Source organism: Lathamus discolor, chromosome 1 (assembly GCF_037157495.1).
Source record: "Lathamus discolor isolate bLatDis1 chromosome 1, bLatDis1.hap1, whole genome shotgun sequence".
In the NCBI taxonomy this organism is placed as follows: Eukaryota; Metazoa; Chordata; class Aves; order Psittaciformes; family Psittacidae; genus Lathamus; species Lathamus discolor.
In genome coordinates this window covers 118114487-118133220 of record NC_088884.1, presented here as the reverse complement: position 1 = coordinate 118133220, position 18734 = coordinate 118114487, and the positions used below count along the sequence as shown (strand labels likewise).

The 18734-nt window shown below is 38.6% G+C and overlaps 1 protein-coding gene across 1 annotated transcript in view; it reads left to right on the top strand.

The window, feature by feature from the left end:
* The window catches only part of TNKS (tankyrase), a 136818-nt gene that overhangs the window by 91858 nt on the left and 26226 nt on the right, over window positions 1-18734 (top strand). The window contains exons 7-12 of the mRNA XM_065692532.1: window positions 2610-2676; window positions 2988-3174; window positions 5169-5290; window positions 6743-6834; window positions 6929-7007; window positions 15647-15818. Of these exons, the coding sequence (XP_065548604.1) occupies window positions 2610-2676; window positions 2988-3174; window positions 5169-5290; window positions 6743-6834; window positions 6929-7007; window positions 15647-15818 (719 nt within the window). The remainder of the gene's footprint in view (window positions 1-2609; window positions 2677-2987; window positions 3175-5168; window positions 5291-6742; window positions 6835-6928; window positions 7008-15646; window positions 15819-18734) is intronic.

Genomic DNA, 18734 nt, shown 5'->3' with positions numbered 1-18734 from the left:
AGACCTTATTCTTTTTTTCCATGCACAGACTACCCTGTGAAATCATGCACTAATCTTATTATTTTAGGAAAGGCAATGGGGAGAAGATGCATCGGCTTAGGGGGGAAAAGCGTGCATTGAAATATTTGTCTATAGTGTCATTATCTTGTTGCATATATACATAGATGTAATTCCAGGTAGTATCAATACCACTCATTGCTCACCGCTAGTGCTCTTTGGAGATCTGTCTCGATTGATGTTGATAGCAAAAATCAACATACAGAAGAAGCAAAACTATTCTATTTTCGCAGTATGGATGTTAGTTATGTAAGACACCAGCCAAAAGTGTGCAGCAGTCAGAAATCTGAACTGCTACATGTTGTTCTGAGCCATACGTTTCTGAACTGTACAGTTATGATTCTCATGGTGTTCTCATAGGAAGGCTTCGTCCTAACAGTGTAGAAACTGGGACTCTGGTTAAGGGCACGCATTTTGTATTCAGAGTCCATAGAAGTAAGATATTAATGAGTGTGTGTACTGTCTCTATCAGAAAACTTAATGTACTTCCTATATCTTCATTTTCTGCTGTTAAGTGTTGAAAGAGATGTTAAATTAAGATCTTCGCTCTTTGCTTTTTTTCTCTTTTCTTTCCAAAGCCACTCCCAAGAGTACCCAAACTCTTGAAAATTGACTGATTGTAGCGCTTTTGCCTATACATTCACCCCTAATGGCTTTTTTGATCAGAACTGTTGTGAATGCATGATGAAACATTATGGAAGTCAAACCCCCCCTGAAAAAAAACCCATAGTAGAGCTGCTTGAATACCTACTCAGGTAGATCCAGCACTGTTAAGCAAGTTTTAGGTATTTCTAAATTTCTTCTCCGAAATTTCAGCATCACTTGGTAGAAAATCCCCATGTAGACTCTTTAATGATGTTTGAATGATCTGTCTGGAAATTATGAAAAGTATAAGAAGTGATTAAGTTAAACTTGAGCGGGGGGTAGAGAGGGGAAGGAAAAAAGTGAAAAATTATACACTTCCTTTCTATTAAACCTAAAACCAACCCAAACATACTTGGAAATGCCTGACATCCCAGTGAACTCCCTCTTTTTTAGCAACATCACACATTTACAATCAGTGTGTGCTTTGTTTGTCCTTGCTGTTTCTTATTTATATATAATTTATAAGTGAATAGGCTATAAATAAATGTCATTTATTATTTACGGGGCTAAATTGGGTTGCATTGATTTTATAGACCTGTTAGGGTCTCTTCAATAGGGTCACTTCAGAAAGAGTCTGGAGGAGCTGTGCCACATCTTCAGAATGGTTGTCACTTCTGGTTACTCACAAAGAGAGGACCGTAGCCAAGGAAGCAGCTCTTTTCCCACTGTTGCTTTCATTGCCTTACTGCTATTGTGCACAAAGTCACAATGTGCTGGAAAAGGGGAGGGTATGCTGCAGAAGCACTCAAGTGGTTTGCTGCGCTGTCTTTGCTGATGAGACCTTGAAGGCCTCAGTCCTCTTAGATGACGATCATTTTGGAAGAGGGCAGGTTTCTTGAGTGCTCTGTGGGCTGTATGCTCTCTCTCACACAAACATACACTCAAAAGTTGTAATTAAGAAAATTAATGATGGAAAATAACAGTTTGACAAATTTTCCCCAAACAAATTTCCCTCTCCTGTAAGAAGTGCAATGCTGCTTCTGAGAGCATTTGTCTTAAAATTAAGTTTACCCTGCTGTCTAGTACTTGATGCGCTAATGCTCTTTGGGTTCATTTTGCAATTCTGGGAATCATACCTTGTATTTTTCATAATTATTGTTCTCAGTGTATTATGCATCCGGGTTTGTTGAGCCATAACTAGCCTGTCTTGCTCAGCTTGAATGAAACTCATATTGTCCTCTTTAATAATTATCCTCATTGCATCTCCTTTCCAATACCTGGCTTTTTTTATTATGTCTTGCGCTTATGACTGAATTCCTGCTATTTACTTTGCTGGTGTCATTTTTAAGTATGGTCTCCGGTAATATAGCTGTACAAAAATTACAGGGACTCTCTGACAAGTATCTTGCACAGTTGGAGAGGTTGTGCTGTAAAACATGGAGTAAAATCAGGTCATTCTACAGTCTGGAGCAGCAATTTTATTCTTGCTGGATATGGATATTTTCTATGGATATTTTCACATCTTCATAATATACGCAGGAGCTACATTAGCGTTATCTGGGGAGTTTTGCCTTTCACATAGCATTTAAAATACTCAGGAGTTTGTATTTAGGCAGAAACAGAACAATGACTTCTCTTGAGTAAATTCAACGTGGAATGGAACTCCCCCTCCCGTTAATAGCTTCAGGAAAGATCATTTCAGAGCCAATTAATGCTAATCTTAGTAGTTTAAACATCTGTGGCCTCATAGGACAAAAAAGGATTTTAATGCTACTCTTAAGTAATGTGTTATTTGGGAAGGGTAGATTTTCCCATTAGTTTGTGAACCTAAAGTTTTAAATATTTGACTGTTTAAATATTTTGGATTTAATTTGATTTCTGTTCATCTCTCAGTAGAGAGGAAATTGTTCCCCCTTCTGTAAAAATGTCGCTTAAATAAATTCTGTCATTTGTCTTCTTCCATACAGTGGTCTTGTGCCTCTTCATAATGCATGTTCGTATGGACACTATGAGGTTACAGAGCTGCTGCTTAAGGTAAGTAGATCCTATATGTCATTTCAGAAGGCTGCAACTGTAGGTCTTTCTGTGGTACAGTATCTGTGGGGGCTTTTTTGCCCCACCTGATTTCTTTGGGCAGGTAGTAGAGCTTCATTTATTTGAACTTTTCTGTGGAAAAGTCTGTTCTACTAAAAACTAGCTCATACCAGTATTTTTATAGTGAACTTTTGTCTATGTGTTCATGTACGTAAGAGCAGAACCGATTTTTATAATGAAATGACAATTTATAAGCTTTTAGTTATTGATGATGGTTTCATACTAATACAAAGCTTTCTTTGCTGTGCTAGCATGGCGCCTGTGTGAATGCTATGGACCTCTGGCAGTTTACCCCCTTGCACGAGGCGGCTTCCAAGAACCGCGTAGAGGTTTGCTCCCTCCTGCTGAGTCACGGTGCGGATCCCACGTTAGTCAACTGCCATGGCAAGAGTGCAGTCGATATGGCTCCAACACCTGAGCTAAGAGAGAGACTGACCTGTAAGTGGTTTCAAGGTGGAAACTGTTGTCAGTGGGTGTAAAGGGGTGCTTTTTTGTTCAAGCCAGCTTCCTTGTACTTCACAAGTAGATGCAAAGCAGCAGAGTAACTGCAGCTGGGCCTCTCACTTTGAAGTATGCAGATACCTGTAATACACTGTTTGTGGTATTGCCTGGTTTTCTTAGGTTTAAAATTTTTAAGGCAGTGCTTAATCATGGGGTGGTTTTTATGCTTCAAGTCCAGTTAAGATACAGAAGAGCCTCTGTATCACACTTAGAGAGTAACTTCCAGAAGGTAGGTAGCTTCGGTGTGCAAGCTTGGAGATGGAAATTCCAGCACCTTCTTTTGTAGTTTTTGAAATCCTTGTGCTGTTTACCAGGGAGTGTTTCAGCTCTAACTTGAGTTTGTCTGCCTTTGCCTCTAGTGGGGATTTGTATGCTCATTGTGATAAACTGTAAGAAATAATTGAATAATACAAGTGTGGAAACAAAGCATTACGAAGGCACAGAAAACTCGTTGAGAGTACATTCTGAACTCAATTATAAGTAAGCCTTTGGTTTTGTCTGTCGACTTTGCAGTCCCGCAGAAGCCACCTGACACACTAAGAATATGATCCTGCACTACTCAAAGTCACAGCTGGTCAGGTTGTCGTCTGTCATTACTCTTTGCATGTGAAGGTAGTGAGATCATGTGCAACAGAAAGCTCTGCTCTAAGAGAAAAGAGAAGGGCATTAGTATCTTTTAGCTACTCCTCTACTCTCTGGGCTAAACTGGGAGATGCTTCTGGCTTTGAGGCTGGTCAAATTGCCATTTGTTTCAATTAGCAAGCAAGCAACTAGAATTTATTTAAACTGTTTTATTTCTGTATTTATAGTTCCTGGAGAGGAGTGGGGAAAGATTCATATCCATTAATATCCACTGAAATGTGAACACAATTGGGAGCATTATGCCAAATTTGGCAGTAGCTTGATGGGACATCCTGTATTTGCATACCCAAAATAACATGATTAGTATTTGGTTTTATACTTTAGGAATAATATCACAGTTATTTGTTATTTCAGGTTTTATTTGTACTTGTGCTTTGAGTAATGCTTTGTTTAGAAAGAAATTTGAATTCTGTTTGAAATGAAAACTAGAATGTTGTTATATTTATTTTTATTCCTAAATCCACAAATGCAGCAGATGTTAAAATAAAGGGTGGGAGAAGAAAGCCCCTCTTAACAAGCTTAGTATTACAAGTTTGCTTATGAAAGAAAAAACCTGATATTTTGACTGAGATTGAGCTTATTTTCTTTCTTGTTCTCGTGTTCAGACACCATTCTTGCTAACCCACCTTTCATTTGTACATTTTAAGAGAAATTTTTCGAACTCAAAATGATTTGAAAGTAAAATGAACGAGTTGCTCAACTGAACAAGATGTGATGCTGAAAATAACAAAATTACCTCTGTACTTTCAAAGACAGAGCTGCTATCAAAACCTATTTCATCTTTATAGCAGACTGGTTTCAAATGCCTAGCTGGTTAGCTTTCTTTAAAAGTTTTAATATTTTATACTCAAATTATATATATTTATATAAATTTATACATATAATTCTATAAATATATTTATTCAGGCTTTACCTTGAATTATTTGTCATTGTGAATACAGTGAGGTTTTTGAAAAGCAGCTAATGCTTTTTTCTAAAGAGCATGCAGTAGCACTGTGCTCGCTTGAACACATAGTTAATTTAGAGGTCCCATGCATTTAATATCAAGCGGGTGCAGGATAAAAGGAAGAAAAGCTACAAGGATTTTACTCAAGGAATCACTTCCCCTCTCCTTTAGTATGTCCCTTTGGTTTCATTAAACCATTTTCTGTGTCCCTGGTCAGCTATTATCTGAAGATGTACAGGAATACTCTTTATTTTCTCTTAATTGAGCATAACTACCTTTCTCCAATAACATTTATAAATGTGCCATGTTGCTGAATACGAAATGCATCTTTTTCCTCTAACAGATGAATTCAAAGGACACTCTTTATTGCAAGCAGCCAGAGAGGCAGACCTAGCCAAAGTGAAAAAGACACTTGCTTTGGAGATCATTAATTTTAAGCAGCCACAGTCGCATGAGACTGCACTGGTGAGATTACACAATCAATCCATTTGTTTTATGATAAATGTGGTGGTAGTGCTATTTGATGAGTTTTATTTCTGCATTATGAAAATATATTCATCATCTGAGATTGAGGATTTGTCATCAAATACGTGATACATAAAAATTAAATTCTAAAAAAAAATCATATATTTTAGCACTTTATTTTTCCTTCCTGGTAAATTACAGAATCCCTCCAGCCACTCCTCACTTGTTCATGTTTCACTTCTCTTTCCTTTTCTGCCATCATCCTCTTTGTTTTTTAGATCAGTTGCTGTGGTTTTTCTGGGGTTAAATTCTATTCCAGTGGCCCAGTGCTTCCTTCACGTTTTGTGTTTGTAAACTTGGATTACAAATTTTCTTCATAGGGTACGGAAAATTGTGGAAATAGATGCCAGGTGTATATCACAGGTCTTACAGGATTGGAATAGTACTCACAATACCATATTAGCTATGGAAACAGAGGTCTGAGAATTTCCTGGCAGTATCCTGCTCTTATTATTTGAAGCAGCAGTGCAGGAAAAGAACACAGGCGGTATCCAGATGCAGTGTGGATGTTGAACTTAAGAGGGACTGTGTTATTAAAACAATTATAGTTATGATACTTTTATTCCAGTGGAACATTTTCTTCACAGGGCTAGGTCTCAGCTCCTGGCATACGACTGTATATTTAGTATTACAGACATTGAGATTGTGATCAGAACATTCTGTGTTGAGTACCAAGCATCCATATGCTCTGTTCTGTCCATGAAGGACTCGGCATCCTAGCCTGAACTTAAAAGCAAGACAGAGAAGAGATATTTACAGGCTGAACATGAAGATAGTATGAAATTTGAAATGATGTTTTCTTTTTCTTCCTGAGTGTATCAGCTGCTGGCATGTGGCATCTCTTTAGCTGTGTAGTCCTGCGGTGTTCTTTGCTCTTCTCCACCTGCTCATTCTGCAGACAGCTAGGCAAAATGGGATATTTTAGCTCTATTAATGTCTTCGGTTCATTGTTCAATAAGTGTTTGACTGTGACCTCTCAATTTTTGCCTCCTGTACTTGAGATTTCCAAGTGGCAAGACTTAGCTTCCAGAATCAGATGAGGTTATGTACAATCTAATGAGAGTCCCTCTGTAGAAAGCTAGGCTGTTTCAAGCACTGGCTTTACCTCCTGTGTGCATTATGTGCTGGTTCTGTCCTGATAGTGGGTTAATATAGGGGTTTTTGTAAGTGGCAAATAGCTTTAGAATTAAGATTGTTTTTCTGAGTAGAATAACTTAGCATTGATCACTGGCTTTTATATTCAGTATGTTAAGTGCTTCAGCAGAAATATGATGGATACTGTAAATTTTATAGTCTGATGTTTAGCAGAGTAATTAAGAGATGAAGTCATCGATCTTAAAGCTCTTTGTCATCTGTGTAGTTGAAGCCTAATTTATGTTTACTTTCTTGCAGCACTGTGCTGTGGCCGCTGTGCATCCCAAGAGGAAGCAGGTTACAGAACTATTGCTCAGGAAAGGAGCAAATGTTAATGAGAAAAACAAAGAGTAGGTTTCCAAAAGTTTTTCATTTTCCAGATGACTCTCTCATACTAGGAATGTAAAACTAATATCCCCTCCCCCCCCCATTTTGTTTTCCTAGTTTCATGACGCCGTTACATGTTGCAGCTGAAAAAGCTCATAATGATGTCATGGAAGTTCTGCATAAACATGGAGCAAAGGTAACTCTATTTACATATATTTAAGGCAAAAGGCAAGAAGAAGGGTTATATTGGTTATACACAGTGTTAGTTTTTATGATAGTTGTTGCTTTTTCTTCTGTGTGTCTTATGCTTCTCACGTTAACCTTGAAGTGTTTTTATCTTGTATCAGTATAAGATGTTCAGGAATCCCATTTGAAAATTAGGTCTTCTTTCCAAGTAACTGAATACAGGCTTTAGGAGTCTAGCTTACTCATTTGTAATGAATCTTGCTGCTCGTTTCTAATAAATGTTTTCATCTAGGTGCCTCTTGTTGCTTTATCTTGTTGGCTTGAAAATATCCAATGTCTAAGTTTGCTGACACTGAGTTTAGTAGTCTACTGCTGGGCATCCTCTTGCTTGCTTCTCATTCTCAGATTGTTTTGCCATGCCCTTTAGCCGTTAATAGGTGCTGACCAAAGTAATTTGTGAGTCTATGATGAAGCTTGCTTAGAAACACATGGTACAGCAGAGGAAAATGTAACTGTATTTAGAATGTGGTTTATGCATCTTTCAGAAATATTTCAAAATGACGTTGAGTTTCAGCAGTAAACTCGACATGGTAATGATATACTTAGCACTTAATTTTCTCAGAAACTCTTCTTGATGGGTACTTTATTTACATTGGTTAAAATATACGTAATCTCCATAATTTGGCTTTCATGAGAGCCCCACATTACTCTCTTTGAGTTTTTATTTTCATACAGGTAGCTAGAAATTAAGAAATATAACTGTAATAACAATCTAATAGTCTTGATGTTCTAGGAGGTGCTAGCAATGTAATTGTATGCATAGTTAATACTAAGTCTTTTTATTTTGAAACAATGAATTATAATTTCTAAGCCTTTATGAGAGCTGTTTGCCAGATTTCAGTATCTGATTCACTTGTGGTATTTTAACGGCGTCATGAAATAGCTTAACAACAATACCATGACAGAGTTAATTGCATTTGAGAATGCAGTGCAGTGGAGAGGGAAAGCAGGCCCAGAGGTCTCAGTTATAGTCATTAAAACCATTCATTGTTGTTTTCCCAGATTCACTCTTAATAGCATACATATGCACTCAAAGTGAAAAAAATACATTTTGCCATAGAAGTAGATGCACCATCTCTTTGTGGATTTGATTTTGCCCAGGGATTCAGTATTGATGGTATTTTGATAGGCACTGAACTTGGATGTGCTGGAGTTTCAAGTGTATTGATAGCAATATACTACCTGCTTTGAAATAGAAGGACTTTCTGTTCTGCGAAGCCTGCTACTATACTGTAGGTAATTAATTTAATGCTCACTTGAAAATTTAGCCCTGTGTAGCCAAGTTAGGAGTAAACTCAAAGACGTTATCCTTACTGGAATGGCCTGATGTTATTGTTTGTGTCAGGAGCACATTCTGATGATAGCTTGTAATTCTTTTATATCCCAAAGCAGGGGTTCCTAAATCATGATGCATCAGTCACTTGTGGGCTGAGTGATGGTGATAAGAAGCCCATAGTTATCTATGGTCCAGTGTTGAGTGGTGTTTCGTTTGTTTTTTCCATTGACAGTATGCAAATAGAGGTACATGACACTCATTAGAACTCATTCTTTGTATCGTGTTGTATGCTTGCTAGGTTATTCTGTGGCTAGCCATTCACATTTATGATCTAGCAAAGCGCTTAACTGCATGACAGGAGACCACTCATAGTTAAAATTAAGCATTATTTCTGTACTGCAATGGATTAGGTCCCTCTGCGTCAGTCTCCAGAGTTCCTCAGCTGTAAAATGGTAGGTAATGCAGTCATGGCTTTTCATGAGAGGTGGGTCATTAAGACTTATGAAGCATTTTGAAATTCCCAGATGGTATACGCTCTAGAGTATTAATTAGTTAACTAGGCATATTTAATCACTCTAAAATATTTGTCTTGCTTGTATATCGCCATTTGACCTCTTGCTCATGCTTTGACTGTAGGCATTCAGTTCATCAGACACTCTTTAACATTGATATTTCTTTGTTTCTGGGTCTCAGAACATGACAGCTTTAATCCCTTAAGCATGATACAGGTTTTTTATTTTCTCCATTTGTTGTATTTCTGGAAGCTTTTTCTTCCTGTTTACTTACTTCATGACTTGAATTTTAGTTATTTCAGAAGATGTAGTCAGATGTACTCTTTGATCCTGTCTAGTCATGATTTTTACGAGAAGGTTCTTGTGAGCTGATGAATCTGGTCCCCCTGCAACAGCAGCCTCGCAGTGAATATACATTTGTTCTTCAGGCAGCACTCTCCTGCAGTTCACATACCTCTTTTCCATTTTGATGCTTCCTTTACCAAGTTATGTGCAGTGAACAAACTGGTTCTTCTTAGCCTTTGTTTTGGAAGGCTAAAAGCCCCAAACACTTAGTCTTCCCTCATACGGAAACATTGGCATTTCCTAATCATCCTTATAACCCTTCTCCTCACTAGCATCAGAGGAAATCCTGGAGCTCAGGCAACAAGAATGGAATTTGTTCCTCCACTGCCTTATATGACGGTGCTTATATATCTCTAATGTAAATACTGGAATGACGCTTTCTTGGGTCGTGTTTGCCTTTTTAGTAGACATGAGCCAAGAGTACCTAGAGCCTTCCTGTAGTCGTGTAGTACCCAGAGACCATCAGGGTATTTTTCTTGCAATTTTTTGTATTCATAACCCGTCTGCACAATTCTGCTGTGCCAAGATCATTAATAAAGATTAAAATACAATTATCCCACAAGCAGTTGTTGAGCAGCTCACACCATTTCAGTACATTCAGTTCTTTTACCAGTCTTTTTTTCCGTATAAAATAAATTAAAATTTCCTATGTGACCCCATATCAAATGCTTACTGAAGGGCGGATGGATGACACCTACCATATTTCCTTTACTTTGCAACCATTACTTCTGTCAAAGGAAAGGTACTGTATAAGTCATCTTTAATCTGCCTTCTGGAAACCACTACTGATTATATAGAGAGAGAAACAATTTGAGAGAGATGAGTAACTAGGGCTTCAAAGAAAGTGGAAATTTCTTCTGCTGAAATACAGTGCCAAAAGGCAGACACCTGATCCACAAATACAAAATCCAATCATGGATTTAGGAGACAGTCACGTGAAGTTTTTTAGATGGAAAATAATTTGTGATTGTTTTAGCAGAAGAGAGGAAACTGCTGTGTTCATAAGGAGAAGCTGTGATTTGTGTCAGACAGCAAAAGTGAGATAATGTGAAGTATGTATACTTGAGGCTTTTCATGTTTTGCAAAATGGGCTGAAGCATGGGAAAGACTGTTTTAGGGTATTTGCTTGGGATGAATAAGAAATGGCTTGTTGTCTTAGAGCTGGATTTAATTATACTTTATCACTGTGTAAATTTCCTGTTTGAAGTATGTTAGACAATAATAAGTGAAGGGCTGCTTAAATAATGTGCTGATCTAGACTTATTTTACAGCAGTATTTCTAAGAATGTTTGTATTGGCAAGAGTTAACCCATATTCACAAATTGCTTATTTTGGTGTGTTTTGCTGGCCTCCACTGACAACACAGACTAGATTTGTAATTTGAACTGTGAAAAAGTCCTTAATGCACATCCCTTGCACATCAGCATGTTACATGTAAGCAATACTCATTCCATGGTCAGTGAAGACACTAACTTGTTACTTGAGTTTGCAAAGTTGACTGTCAACTGTACATCTAAAGCACTGATAAGAAACCTTGGGGCTTCCTAGAGTTTTCTTCAAGATGTTGATCATAAATATCTGTGGTTTCAAGTGCCATAACCAGTTTTCACTTGTTTGCCTGAACTGCAATGTGAAACAGCATTTCACACCACTTCTTATTTGATGTTGGATATCCTCAAAGTACCTTATGAAAAATACAAGCAGAGCATCTTTAAAGAATCCTCAAGCATAAACTATTATATTAGACCCATGAACAAATCTTTAAATGCCACAACTGTATCTTTGAAGATGGTTAAAATCCTTTGTTTAAAAAGAAAATCATTTGAAGGTGGTGAACTAAGGAAAAAGTTGCCTTCATCCTGTTTTGTTTCATTGCTAGGTAGATGGATACCTCTTATAAGTGGCTCCTTGTCTGAATGTATAGATACATGGGAAATTGAAAATGTTCAAAAAGACATTTGGCTTTCTAGCAGTGCAAAAGAAAAGGATTAAGGTCCTTTCTGAAGTGGAATGATTGTTGGAAAGACTGACCTGCAAGCATGCAAGTACACTGGTATCTTGGGCAAATGTAGAGATGCAATGAATACTGTTTAACTGTGTTATGTTTCCAGAGGATATTGCTGAAACTATTCATCTGCAAGAGAAAATGAGCCTTTCTAAGGTCATGTCCAACAGTGTCCCTGTTCATAACGGCAGCAGAAATGGCTTCATTCTGCTCTGCTGGAAGCATCTTGCTTTATAGATATTTGCATAAGACAATTATTTCTGTGTGTTGGAGTCACGTGTTGCCAACCTTTCATGACCATGGATTTGAAAGCAGTCACCATTTAGCTAGACACACACAACAGGTTTTGTATGACTTTGTTGTGTAATACATTTGCTTCCAACATTTTGGGTAGAGGTATGATGTTATTGGAAAAGAATAAGCATTGAAAAATTAAATTTCCTTTAGAAATGCAGCAGGTTCTGGGCTATGATGATTAACAACACAAAGAACTGTGTGATCTGTTGTGATTCCGTGGTTTATTTTCTCACTGCTTAGACATCCAAACTCAGTGACATTAGTCTTAAGCTTTTATGCAAAGGGACAACTGTGGAACATATGGCTGTATCATGTAGGAGCTTTCGGGGTGAAACTAGACCTTCTCATTTTTCCATTGTCATCTTCTGACAGAGCTTGAAATTGCCACCAGTGCCTCTCATTTCTATCTTGTTTATTGTTAGTGATGCTCAAAGACACAAGACATACTGCAAGTTGTCTTCAGAATAAATACAGCAGGAGAGCAGTTAAAACACTTGCATTGCAGGGGAGTATACTCTGATACTGGAGCTGCTGGCAGGGCACAAGTTTTACGTGTGATTTTTAGAATGCACATCTTCTAGAACAATCTCGCAGAGAAAACTTCAATGCTTGGAAGATGTCGCATCTTGAGCTGCTGTAGTGTCAAGGATTAGGGGAGGGATATTTAGGGCATTTGATATGAACAGAAAGCTGATAAGCTTGTAAAGTCTTGCCAGAAAGGTTTCCTGAATAGGTTCCTGCTGTTGGACTACCAGAAGTGCCTGGCAGCCAAGGGAATATTGCTGTAGCTGTGTACACTGCTCCAAAACAGCAGCAGTGCAAGGGGAAAAAAATCTCTTAGGTGTCTGATGATACATGACCATTTTGATTTCTCTACTGCATCTATCCAGGATGGGGAAAAAGAAATGAAAAGGATTTTCCAGAAAATCACTTTTCCCCTGATAAATGCGTTCTGCTTTCAGTGCTACGGTTTGAGCAGCGGAGTGGCTGCTTTCATGCTAAAAGGTGAGGAGAGCAGAGACAGTCTGTTGGGGAATAACAGCTGTCAAATCTGTCATTTTTAACTCCTTGCAGAAAACTTGTCTGTAAAGTAATTCAGAGCTGCAGCCTTCTAATTTCACATTGCTTATAAAGGGAACCAGTTGAATATTTCTCTTGTTTTGATTAGTGCAGCTGGAATAGTCACACAAATGAGGCAGTACACCTTGGGTATTTTGCATGTTTTCAAATAGAGCTTAAACTTTAGCTTTGAATTTGAAAGGGCGTATGTTTTCAGACCTACTGTTGAGCAGTGGTTAACCCAGACATACATTTTATGACATTTGATTTTTATGATAGTTTAATTGCAATTTGTATTTCAGTTTGTAATGAGGTGATCCTGACCCTCTACTCTGCTCTTGTGAGACCTCACCTGGAGTATTGTGTGCAGTTCTGGCGTCCTCAACATAAAAAGGACATGGAACTGTTGGAACAAGTCCAGAGGAGGGCCACAAGGATGATCAGGGGACTGGAGCACCTCCCGTATGAAGACAGGCTGAGGAAGTTGGGGCTGTTCAACCTGGAGAAGAGAAGGCTGCATAGAGACCTCATAGCAGCCTTCCAGTACCTGAAGGGGGCCTATAGGGATGCTGGGGAGGGACTCTTCGTCAGGGACTGTAGTGACAGGACAAGGGGTAACGGGTTAAAACTTAAAGAGGGGAAGTTTAAATTGGGTATAAGGAGGAAATTCTTTCCTGTTAGGGTGGTGAGACACTGGAATCGGTTGCCCAGGGAGGCTGTGAGTGCTCCATCCCTGGCGGTGTTCAAGGCCAGGTTGGATGAAGCCTTGTGTGGGATGGTTTAGTGTGAGGTGTCCCTGTCCATGGCAGGGGGGTTGGAACTGGATGATCTTGAGGTCCTTTCCAACCCTAACTATTCTATGATTCTATGATTCTAAATTGATTTTCTTTTGGAAATAAATCCTACTGCCCTCAGCCTTAGTGCAGTATGTCCTTGGGTTGGTTTTAGACAGTGCTGCATGATTGATGAGAGCAGATCTGCCTCAAAGTGGACATACTCCCCATGAAATTGCCCTGCAAAGCCTGATTCTGCTCCTGAGGGAAAAAGCCAGTTTCATTTGGTGCATGCATCCCTCTGTCAGCTGCAGCCGTCTTTGTCCCAGGGGTAAACAGGCATTCCTTCAAATGGCTGGCATTATATTCTGCCCCAGGAATTGATTACTGGCAAAGATAACTATTTGGAGATGGGTGAAAGGAGACCTGCATAAGACATGTGAGATGATGGATCTGATGACTCTGCCAGTGTTCTTTTCAAATGAATATTAACATTTTTTCCAGGAACACAGTATCAAATTGTGCGGCATGAATACCTTGCTGCTGTTCTTCCACAATTTGTTCAGCACAAGCATGTTTTACATAGGAATTCAGAGTTACAGAAGATGTTAGTTATGATTCTCTTTCTTGGGGAAAGAGAGTTACCACGTTCTTCCAGAATCCACAAGTCTCATTTCATTCTGCCTTTACTATCACTAAACCTGTCTAGCCCCAGACTTCTGCTTTTCTCCATCCCCTTATCAGTGGTGAAAGGTATCCAGTGTCCTGAAAGAGATGAGGATCATCATCTGAACAAAATGATGGATTTGGGACATTCAGCATCTAATTAATATTTATGATTGCAGTAAGTTTTTATTTAAAACAAAACTTTTAGGGAAATCCCATTAGAGTGGCATGAGCTGAGCACGGTTAGAAGAAAGCAGAACTGTTCTCCTGTCCATCGTTCTGCAAGAGAGGTTTGTGATCCGAGAAATTCCTGCTTTATCAGTCTGTAGAATTGTTTAGGGATATAGAGGAATTTCAGACAATATCGAATCGCATCCCACTTTATTTATGGGATAGTTCTTTCTCTTTCCTGTGGCTTGATACTGTTTTCTTGCAAGCATTTTACTCTTTATTTCCTTTTTTTCCTTCCGTATCTGGTAGTAGGCATTTTCTACAGTTACTCCCTCATTAAATTAAATTTAATTACAGAATGCGTGTCTTGCCCAAAATGTTCTTTCACTAGTTTTCATGGAAAGGTAATAGGATTTTCAGACTGCATTTTAGGTGAGAAATAACAAGTGAAACCATTGTTCTTTTCCACCACAAAGATTTTGAGAAGCTAAAAAGGTGGGTTTTTACAGTAACAGTCAATTATGCATGCGGTTCACAGCCTGCAGTCCGTAGGCTTGGAAACAGATAACAGGTTCTGAGCTGTTTGCAGAGAATAGGGAATAGTTCTGTATTTCATAATGTGGTAAAAAAGCTTTTGGACATTTGCATTTAAATTTGTCACGAATTGCTGCTAGGTACAAAGTGCTTTCTTGAAAGGTTATTTTCATCAAGGTTTTTTTCCACTTTTTAAAGCTGTGTCTTATTCTCTTCCTTTCTCTGATAGTGAGCCCATGGAGATACCTTCAGTTATTTAGATACTCTGTTAGATCTTGACAGACAAATAGGTTTCCATTATATCATACTCTTTGAAAGTGATACTGCATTTTGCCTGTTTATACAGTCTTGTAGTGAGTAGAATTATATCCAGTTATACTTAACATTCCTGTAAAAGTACAAAAGTGGGGAGGAAATGGACTGTTTATATCCAGCTTCTTCCCTCCCCCTCTCTCCCCCTTCATAGAATTCCTAATCTGACATCATTGTTTTGCTTTAATTCTTGGTAGTGAGTATGGTTAATTCCCCTTCTGAGGATGACAGATGGTAATTTCCTTAAAGCTGGAAGGCCTTTGAATTATTTGGTTAATTATTTACCTCTTTCTCCCCTTCTCTGAGAGTTCTGCTTTTCTTGCACATACATTGATCTTAATTGAATTTGTCAAAAGCTTGAGCGCTATTTTAAGTGTTGTTTGGGGACCTGTGTTGTCTCTTAGGCATGCCAACATGTTCGCTGTGAGTCGTTAAAAGATAGGAAAGTGTCTGCGAGAAATTGACTTTACATTGGAGTGTTTATCCGTTTGTCATTGGGGTGTTTTTTTAGTTGCAGTGAGGAGGAATTGATAGATAAATTTGTATGACGGAAAATTCATGTTACTGCTGCTCTTAGAGACAGGGACAGGTGCAGGCTTTTAATTATAACAGTATTTTATATTGCTGCTGATTTTTCAGATGAACGCACTGGACACACTTGGTCAAACAGCCTTGCACAGGGCTGCGCTAGCAGGCCACTTGCAAACCTGCCGGCTCTTGCTGAATTACGGCTCTGATCCTTCCATCATCTCTTTACAAGGCTTCACAGCGGCGCAGATGGGAAATGAAGCAGTGCAACAGATTCTCAGTGGTGGGTAAAAATAAAGGCTCGTGCCTTTGAACTTCAGCTTTTCCTTACAAGAGACATGCAGTAGTTTTGGCATCTCTCCCTTCTGCCATTGCATGCACAAATCTACAGTATGTACTGCATGATGCTTTTCAGAAGAGGAAGAAAAAGAAAAAACAAAACCGCACACACAACAAAACAAAAAAAGGCCCTGCTCAATTCAGTGATTTTGTGCCAATTGGGAAGAAAATAAACATCTTGTGGATTTAGAGCTGTACTGGGAGATTGTAGGAAGGCAGATGTGAGTAGTTTGGCGTGGTTTTGATAACAAGTTCCATGGCAACTGGAGTATTGCTGAACATGTGAGAAACCTTTTTCCTCTCGTGAGCCACCCTGTTAGGTACTCCATATGTTAGCAGTCACAGGCAGAGTGTTAGTGGCAAAAATATACAGATAGTTCCTAAACCATTTGAACTTTTACTTATAATCTCTTGCTTGTACAGCAGAGAAGGATTTTATTGTGAAAGGGCTCCAGATACTGTTTGCATAACAATTTGTTTATATCCTGCATTAAAAAAGGTGAATAGATGTTTGGAGAGGGTGCCACTATTTTTCATCTAAGTGCTTGAGTGTTGGCATCCTCATATCCATGTCACATTTCTTTCAGTGCTTTCAAGAAAGTTGCTTTAAAACAGGGGGTGAGGAGTGGGGTAAGCGGCATTTTACAGCAGTGCGAGGAAGGACTGTTTTGAAGTATACCCACTCCTGAGATGTAGCTGGTTACATGGGTAGCATTACCTGTTTAAAATATGCATGTGGCTGTATGTGTATGTATTGAGAAAGGTTAGCTATTAATCAGAAGAAAGTAAACGTATCCCCTGCTGTTAAAAAGAAGTTTGATTTAAAAACCTAGTAAACTTACAAGGATTCTGAACACACTCATTTGATTCTGAATTAAAAATTCATTTTCACTTGTTTACCTTTTCCAAGAAGACTAATTGCAGATGTGATAGTGTTCAAGGCTGAAAGATTCAAAAGCTGAAAAAATGCATTTAATGCAGAGTTGTTGATGCTTCATTTCTGTATTTCAAAGCTAGTAAATGAATGCTGAAATTATTTACCAAATATTACTGTTCATTTTTGTAAGATTGGGTTAAAAAATGCTTTCTTAAACTGTTGTAGTTGTCTTGATAGAGATTGCTACCTGAGGCTTGAGTTCGCAGCTTAAAATACTTTGCGTATAGTATTAGATTTTTTTTTTTCTCACTCTTGGTTGCTGAACTACTTCCCAACTGTGAGAGAAGTCATGGCAACACCTTTCTGATGGCATAATGGCCAGTGGCTACCACTTTAGTCTAGCTGCTTGTGATTTTGGTTGCAACTGGTAGGAGTATGGCCGTGTAATATAAGAAAGCTTGTAAACTGAGCTTGTTTATTGTTTCAAATGCTTATTAGAAAATGGTGCTACTTTTGCTTTTCTTGAAGGGTAAGATTGGTTTTATTTCATTGCTCAGTGCAGCTTTTTGGTACTCAAGTTGTAATCTAGTGGAATTGAAATTTCTCTTTTCTGTAGTAATTAGATTGTGTTTCTGATCGATTTCCTTTTTTACCCTCACCGAAGTTAGGGTCTGTGCTGTCTTATGAAGACAAGAACTGAAGAGAAGAAATAAAGAATTGCTAAGGAGCAGAGCTTTAAATCCAGTGTAGGATTTAGCCTCACCTATCCCTACCTCAGGACACTGAGGTGGTGATGCTGTTGGAAAGAGTAAGGGAAGGCTTAACTTAAGGTGAAGAAAGCGTGAACTGAAATGTTAACCTGCTCCAACAACAGGAGTTTGATGCATGCTATACTCTGCCACAGTCACTAACATTTGTCTTAAACTCCTGCTGCCATCCTTCTCTTGCAGCATCTGTTTGAATCACTTAATATCATAGAATCATTTGGGTTGGAAAAGACCTTTAAGATCATAGATTCTAACTGTTTGCTAGTGGAACTGCTCCTGAGGACTGACGTATACTCAAGGAAAGTTCGTGGCAGCTTTGTCTGTATTAAAGGTGCCGCTGTCCCTCCTCCCCGAGCTTTCTTAGCCTTTCCTTCAACCGAGAGCATTTCTTCACCTAACAGTTGAGCTTGTAGGAGTTGCTTCTCACTTCCTCTTCCTCCTTCTCTTCCTGCAGTGAGTATGGAGGCAAGGAGGTAACAAAAGGTGACAAAATACGGATTAGGAAGAGAAAATAGGACTGCAATAGGAAATCATGGAATCATAGAATGATTAGGATTGGAAAGGACCTTAAAGATCATCTATTACATCGAAGTGATAGACAGGTTAATGTCCTTCTGTAATGATGCCTGGTTTTCCGCTCCTGTGGAAACTACAGTTACAGATTTCATTGCGACATCAAGAATTGACTGGATTCTGCAGGGACTGTTAGTCTGTAAGAAGTACTTTCTCACATCCCTGCATTTTCCTACTGGGACATAATGTCAGTTCTCTTTACATTTAAAGAAGTCTTTTAAATATTTTTGGTGGAGTTGCATGTCCATCTAGAATACGTTTAGCCTAATACAACAACACAGTGACTTCCTTACCGCATTCTTACAGAGGATTACAAGCCCAAGTTCACCTTGCCCAGTTTGTTTTGCACTAGAAAGTCATTTCTGTCGCTGATAGGGCAACACACTGCTAAAATATCTGTTCCATAAATCCTTGAGCTTCAGAGGAATGGCTTCTACAATAGAAAGCAGTTTCTATTAAAAATTAAGTAATCAAGAGTGCCTTTTCAGCTCCTTTTTGAGCCACACTGAAGAGCTCTAGGGACAGCTAATCCACTGCTCCTTTCCAGCCACTTCTTCCTCTTCCCTCAGTGCATGCTTCCTTTCTCACAGCCATATTTCTAATGAGAAGTGGGGTTGAAAAGAGTTTTGACGCCACAACCTGT